General features: G+C 34.7%; 1 protein-coding gene across 2 annotated transcripts; it reads left to right on the forward strand.

Annotated features, from left to right (window-relative positions):
- Positions 1–249: 249 nt before the first annotated feature.
- LOC115421121 (guanylyl cyclase inhibitory protein) lies at positions 250–4,752 on the forward strand. 2 transcript variants are annotated; one of them, XM_030136848.1, is made up of 6 exons: positions 495–575; positions 918–955; positions 1,071–1,203; positions 1,336–1,485; positions 2,758–2,863; positions 4,426–4,752. In XM_030136848.1, exons 1-6 carry the CDS (start codon positions 567–569, stop codon positions 4,560–4,562), a joined length of 573 nt encoding a protein of 190 aa, XP_029992708.1. In that variant the 5' UTR covers positions 495–566; the 3' UTR covers positions 4,563–4,752. The 2 variants fall into 2 exon arrangements, with proteins under 2 accessions (XP_029992706.1, XP_029992708.1); XM_030136846.1 differs by lacking the exon at positions 918–955 and having other exon boundaries at positions 250–575; positions 4,426–4,751.
- Positions 4,753–7,489: the final 2,737 nt, after the last annotated feature.

The raw sequence follows: 7,489 nt of genomic DNA on the forward strand, positions 1-7,489 counted from the left end.
AGTACAAAGCAACAAAATGCAGTTTGCATCTACCCAGAAATGCTTAAGCAGTGATTAAATATTATATGTTACAAAATAAAATACCCAGGTACAACTTAAACACAGTTTTAGCAACTAGAGATATACATCTTTCATGCTGAGTAATGAAAAATATTGTTTTAGAGAAAAAAGAAATTGACCATGATGTTCACTTTCGCTTTGCCAGGCCCATTAGTTAAAAGTGGTCCTTGGTCCAAAATGTCCAATCTGATCGATGTGTGTTCTATGGTGTTCTGCAGCCTTCTGTCTCCACTGAAGCAGATTGAGAAGTAGCAACTTTGCTGTTTAATTACATTTGCCTGCTATTGTGCACTACAACCTTTCCTTGTTCCACTCCTCCCCTGAGCAGATTAGCTTTGAGTAATTTGTCAAATGTGATAAAGTGCAATTAAGAAAGCACAGCATAATCTGGGATCTGTGTGTATAAAGAGAGTGAATGCAGGGCTCCTACGCCTTCATTACAGAATGGGCCAAGCTGCCACCCTGCCTTGTAGGAGAGGAGAGTCTTATATTACAGAACTTTATGAATGGTACAGGTAAGACTGCATTTGGCTTTTTAAAACATCCACAGAAAAGCAGGCAATTTAGCAATGCATTGTGTTGTGTTCATTCAGGTAAAAAAAAAAAGAGGTGTAGATTTGCACTCCAAGAAGTTTAAGAAATCACTAATCTTTTCTATTTTGTGTTACTCTGTGGTGAATATAAATATACAATACACTATTTATAATTTCAAATATTCAGTCATTATTATAAGCCTGAGAAATTATACCTAATGTGTGCTTTATTTTCTTTACTTCCATTGCTTTTTAACTTCCAGTTTCCCACTAATAGGAAAGTGCTTCTAAATCATTTTTCCTAAACAAGCACTCATGTTCCAGTGTGTAAACAGGCTTTCAGATGTGCGTAATCTCCACAGGTTGGTGATGGATTGACCTCAATTCCCTTAAGTCTCATAAAGAACGAGTTTCCTCTGCTACAAATCTGATCTGTCATCCTCAGCATCTTATTTTATTTTGTCTTTTCTAAAACAGAAAATTTATCAATGAATGTCCAAGTGGCCTGATCACACTTCACGAGTTTCAGAGGCATTTTTGCGAGGGAACAGTGGGCAGTGAGTCAGCAGAGTATGCAGAGCAGATATTCCGCACTCTGGACAGTAACGGGGTAGGCAAACACCTTTTCTCCAGAACTAACAAGGTTGTGAAATAGATGATATTTTTCCCCTAGTAGTGCATCAAAACCAGGAGAAAAATGAATGTTAGATTAAAAGAACAGCCTCACTGTGCTTTTCTTTAGGATGGGGTGGTTGACTTCAGGGAGTATGTCATGGCCATCAGCATGCTTATTGAGGGTTCAGCTGTGAAGAAACTGCGCTGGTCATTCAAGCTCTATGACAAAGACCGAGACGGCGCTATCACAAGGGAGGAAATGCTGGAGATAATGCAGGTGTGTGTCCTACCCAAGCACTGTGTAATGCAGGAGCGTCAGTTATTTTAGTTCAGGGTCCACATACAGCCTCATATGATCTCAAATGGGCCAGACCAGTAAAATGATGACATAATAATCTATAAATGATGTTAACACCAAACTTTTCTCTATATTTTAGGATAATATATGTATGAAAAGGTTTACATCTACAAACTATCCTCTAAACAAGTGGTGCCAGGAACATCAAACCCCGCCCCTTGCACGTATTGTAGCTTACTTCGGCATCGATCCGGCTGATGTTACCATGTCTATGCATGTGCTGATGTCAGCATATCAATTACCTCTATATATGTGCCAAGTTTGAAGTAAATTGAAACAAAATTTATGTTTTATAGACATTTGAAATTTAACTCATTATAAGTAAATGGGAGAAAAAAAACATTTAAAAATTCATAAAAACTTTTAACCTTGAACTACTTTTCCCAAAATGTAACCACATCTATTTTGGGTCACTGGCAATGTATAAATCCAATTTGGTATGAATTCCACCAATAGTTTTGCTGCTAGAGAGTTAAAAAACAAACAAACAAACAAACCTAACCAAAAACAATACCCCTTGTCTCTCCTTCGAGAGTAAAAATTTGCATAACATGAACAACCTGAATTTTTTAAAGAAAAAATGCAATTTTAACAATATTATGCCTCCATTTATCATTTATACATGTGTATTACAACTTACAGATCACAGTGGCTCTACAAATGCATAAAACATTTAGTAACAGCCATAATATTGTTAAAATTGCCCTTCTCGTAAGACATTTCAGGTTGTTCATATTTGTTCAGATTATTCACATTTTTTGTGAAAGGACAGTTTGTAAATGTAAACATTTTCATGTTATTTTACTTTTTTACACTAAAACAAAGATAAATAATTGGAGTTGTCATTGATGTTACTATATTAGTATTTTACTGGTCTGTCCCACTTGATAATGAATTGGCTATATGTGACCCCTGAAATAAAATGATTTTGACACCCTTGACCTTTAATATTGTCAGTGTAATTTTTGCATTTCACAAATTCATCCCATGGGCCAGTTTGGACCCTTTGGCAGGCTGGTTTTGACCCGCAGACCGTATGTTTGACACCCGTGGTCTAATGAAAAGTTACCTTCCACAGTTTTACTCACTAGAGAAAAATATTTAACATTTGTTTGTGTAGTGATCATCACAATCCTGCGAGTGCAACATTTTTTTAACTTCAGTTTTCAATGTGTCTCCTTGTGTTTGCAGGCTGTTTATAAAATGAGTGTAGCAGCAGCTTTAACACAACCTAACCCACTTACAGCCGAAGAATGTACCAACAGGATATTTCTGAGATTAGATAAAGACAATAACGGTAAGAGAACAGGTTGAAATCATGCTGTTGTTATTTCAACATGAAAACAGATTTAGAAACATATTACTCACCCTCGACATGTTTTCTTTTCCTTCAGTAATATTATCATGAGCTGTTATGGGCCAAGTGATGACAGAAGTACTCCAATACTAGGAATTCAACCATGCAGAACTGTAAAAGTCCTGAATTCAAAACATTACTTGAGTAAAAGTACTTCCAGCAAAATGCTGAAATTACTCAGTATGCAAGACAGTTCTTTTCAGAGCACTGAAATCTGTTTTATTATCACTAACAAATACATGTAGGAACATTTTAACATTGTAGTTTGTCAATATGGAGCCAGTTTTAGATGTATATAATTTGTATATTAATAGTTAGATGGAATATTATTAGTATTATTGTACTACTGTATAGCACTGAAGATTATTGTATGTTTGTTTTCCTCTTTTAACATAAAAATGAACAAATTACAACAGAGATAGGTAACTTAAGCCACATGATTTTTATGTTGATGTTGTGGTGTTATCTGTAGAATGTGTGTAATACTACTGATTTAAATTGAACATGTGTAATACTACTGACTTAAATTGAATGTGTGTAGTAGTACTGGCCTGTATATTTATCTGGATGAGTGGGTTGTTGTCAATATTTGAGCATATCGACAGGATCAGTAGATATTTTGTTCACTGGCAGCTGTAAGTGTCTTTGAGGGTTAGAATGAATATTTATCTTAGTATGTTTAAGTTGTGTATATTACTCAAGTAAATATAGCCTTACTTCATTCACTGTGAAGCAGTGTCTTGAAAGAAAACGAATCATACACAATAAAGAAAAACAAAAAGCTCCCTCTTAATCCATAAAGACCCAGTGCTGCTTTTGTGGACGTTCCCAAATGAAATTTTCTCCCTATTTAACCTTTTGTAATTTATTTATTTCCATTTATTATAATATTATCCTCTGCATTCTGTATTTTTCTCTGTGAATCATGTATTTTCTTCTATTTTATTTCTTATATTTAATGTAGATGCTCATGAATACTCAGAGTAAATTCAAAGGTTATTATAAAAAAGAGAAAACTGAAGAAAAAGTGACTTTTTCAGTAAATATATCCATAACTGAGCATAAACCCAGTGTTTCCATCCACTGTCACTGATCCAACTCCATGGGTTTTACTGGTGAATCAATGTTGTAGAAGATGATGGTGTTTCCACGGTAACTACGGAGCCTCTGAATGTCCAAATGGGTCATATCTGATGACCATGGACAGACGAGAAACTGTAATTTACACCAATTATTTACATGTATTGATAGGATTAGTGGATCAACAGGTATTAAACTGTTTCAATCAGTAAATGGTTTTGGTCACCAGTGGCTGTTTGGGTTTTTATGGGTTAAAACTATTACACGCTCATATCTTTTGCCAACTGTTAACTAATACTAAAAACCCACTGATATGAGCTCTTGCAGATACAGGTTAAGAGGTAAAAGAACCAAAGGATATTAATAGAGTCTGTCCTCTGCTATTTGTCTGTAATTATCAGCTGTCCTTGTTATGTCTGCAGCCATCATCAGTCTGGAGGAGTTCATAGAGGGAGCGCTGGATGATGATTGGATCAGAGAGATGCTGGAATGTGACCCCAGCACCGTAAAGGTGGAGAGGCCCCTTCAGAGGGACACCATTCTGGGGACCCATGGTTGACTTAAAGTGGGGTATTCTATTCATGAAAAGCACAGAACTAAACCAATAAATGTTTGGATTGAAATTTCCAGGAAACTGGGGCTAACAGGACATTCACAGGCAAATTGTATTATGCTTTGTTTTGCTCTAAAAAATAGAAAAAATGTAGACTGGGAGATTAGTACACAGCTATAAAATTAAAAACTATAGTGCATTGTTATTATTATTATTATTATTATTATTATTATTATTATTATTATTATTATTATTATTATTATTATTATCCATATTTCATTGTCTGATGCAGTTTTACTGATGGTAATTTGCTGTTTGTTGTTGTGCCTGTATCATGTAATGGTTATTTCTGGGGGATTTTTGTGCCCAAATGCCTACTTTTTCCGTAATGAAAAAATCATGGGGTCTTTATGTTGTGGAAACGTTTTTCTTTGCATATTCATATGACATATTCATGTTAACTTGTCTTTTATTGTGTTGCTTTGTGTCTTATTTATTGTATTTCTGCTTTTATCTGGATGGTGACCTTGAGTGGCAAGAAAGGCACCCATAAATAAAATGTAATATAATTATCGTTGTTGTTGTTGTTGTTATTACTTTTAGTATTATCAATAGTATTATGTATTCTACAGATAAAGATACAGACTGACTTTAGTAATCCCCACAGGGGAAATTCAGTGTTGATCAGTTAATGACAAGAAAGCAAAATAAAAATTAAATGAAGTAATGTTAATTATTGAGTATTCAATCTATCTTTAGTTTAGTCTCCATTCTATTTTCCATTAACAAAATGTTGATATGGATGGGAGTAAGGATAAAGATGAGGATGAAGGACCTCCTGTAACATTAGATCCTACATTGTAGTGACTTTGGTTGATTATTCTTGGTCCAAACAAACCTGGGGCAGTAACTACAGACACCTATTACATTTTGCAATGAAGTTGCAAATCGTGCAAACAGTGACTTGGTTACCTTTACGCTTGGCATCTGTCTTGTATTCTTTTAGTTTCCCATTTTTTGGGCATCACATGTTCAACACATGCTAATGTTAGAACGTGACTACATGCATTTACACAGTTACAGCACTTAAATAGCCAACAGTGTTTGGGCATTGGGTACTTGAGCATTACTGGCACTTTTATTTGGGGAAATTTAAATTATTAGTCCGCTTTGTTTATTTGATTTTTTTTTTTTATGCTTACAGCTGGTTCTTTTGTCACAATTGTAGCCTACTGCTAAGCACAAAAAATGTCCTTCAGTTCTACATTAACATAATATTCGACTGTCATTGAAATACTTTTTCTCACATCTGAGCTAATTATTGATAACAAATGTTCACACTCATACAGCTAAGCACACAAAAAAATGCTCTTCTTGAATGAATTTCAATGTCACATTTTTTGTCCTTAACAGTATGAGTGCAACCTTTGTTTATATACAGTGTATTTAAGACTTACTGCTGGAGTTGAGCTGGGAAAAAACAAGATAAAATAAAATTTTAAAAAATACCCAATTTTGCCCAAATTCATGCCATATGTATGAGTACAAAATTATCAAAAAATGTCGATAAGGGTTAATAATTTATTGTGCACATTAATGAACATTTCTATGAATGAGTTTTGTTGTTGTTTTTTTTTTTTTTGCAAGTTTTTTTTTTTTTTTCATCAGAGGAATTAGAATCAGAATAATCTTTATTCACCAAGTACATAGACACATACAAGGAATTCTTTGCCAGTAGATGTTGTTTCTCTATTAAATTATGAATACAAGATACTCTATAGACACAGAATCGACTTAAGTACAGTTTTAGTGTCTCTGAAAAGTTAAATGCAGAATAAATGATTCAAAATACAGTTATAAAGTTCTTTAATTTCACTAAATTTCTCTTTTAAGCTTAAAGTTTTTATCTGTTAGGTTTTTTGTTTTTTTTTATGCCTATGCTTTTTATTGCTTCCCCTGCACCCCACTGTAATGCATTGAATATTTTATGTAAAGCACTTTAAATTGTCTTGTACATGAAATGTGCTATATAAATAAACCTGCCTTGCTTTGCCTATATGGTTGCAAAACAATAACAAAAAGAAAAGAGAGCATTGACCTTAATGAAAACCATTCACAACATCTATATGGCAGCTGTACTTACCAGTGAAATGCTATGAGTTGCTCTGATAAACAGTGTAATGATAGACTGGTTGCATTGTGGATACTGAGAACTTCTGCATATTTTAATGTTGGCACTGTACTCCTATATTTTCCCCACTACTGACACATGCAGACCACTTGATGTCGCCTTTCATTTAATCAGGATACACAGGCGACGTCCCGGACTTGGAAGAAATCACTGCTTTGGGTCAAGAAAGCCACCACTTTTAGAAGTTGCTGGACTGCATTAAACTTTTTGTGTTTTTAGAGTTGGCAGGACTAGATTTGGCGCTGGTTTCTGTCTGGTTTGGTGCTGGATGTGGTGTTTCATAGTCTATGGGACGTTTAAGGACAGCGGAGGTTTGAGTTTCATGGAAGTGTAACAAGTGCTCCCTCTAGTTGTCAGAATTCAGCAGGGGCACCAAAAGGGGGGAGAAAAGTGATGACGATTTTAAGGGCCCATGACTGACTGGGGCCCTAGAAAATTATAGAACATAGTCATTTTTTATGAAAATCTTTAAACTTGTCCCTGTAAAAGAGTATTTGTCTCAGAAGGCTAATAATCAAATTGTTATTTGCATTAGATTTGTTTTGGGAAAAAATAATAAAATCCAGTCACCTCCCCCTCCTCATTTCATGGTATGGTTTGGTCCAGGTGCCAGCGCTCTTAGCTGATATTTCCATCCAAAAAGTAAAACTATACAGTTGTTGAAAAAAGTTTTCAGACACCATTAAAATCTCAAATATTCTCATGAAATATTTGTGGAAAACTCTTTTTGTGTTTCAAAAGG

This window comes from Sphaeramia orbicularis, chromosome 6 (genome assembly GCF_902148855.1).
Source record: "Sphaeramia orbicularis chromosome 6, fSphaOr1.1, whole genome shotgun sequence".
NCBI classification, from domain to species: domain Eukaryota; kingdom Metazoa; phylum Chordata; class Actinopteri; order Kurtiformes; family Apogonidae; genus Sphaeramia; species Sphaeramia orbicularis.

Coding starts and splice junctions, on each gene's coding strand:
- LOC115421121 (XM_030136846.1), top strand. CDS start 505: ATGGGCCAAGCTGCCACCCTGCCTTGTAGGAGAGGAGAGTCTTATATT. Junction 1,486..2,757: donor AAATGCTGGAGATAATGCAG/GTGTGTGTCCTA, acceptor TTGTGTTTGCAG/GCTGTTTATAAAATGAGTGT. Junction 2,864..4,425: donor ATTAGATAAAGACAATAACG/GTAAGAGAACAG, acceptor TTATGTCTGCAG/CCATCATCAGTCTGGAGGAG.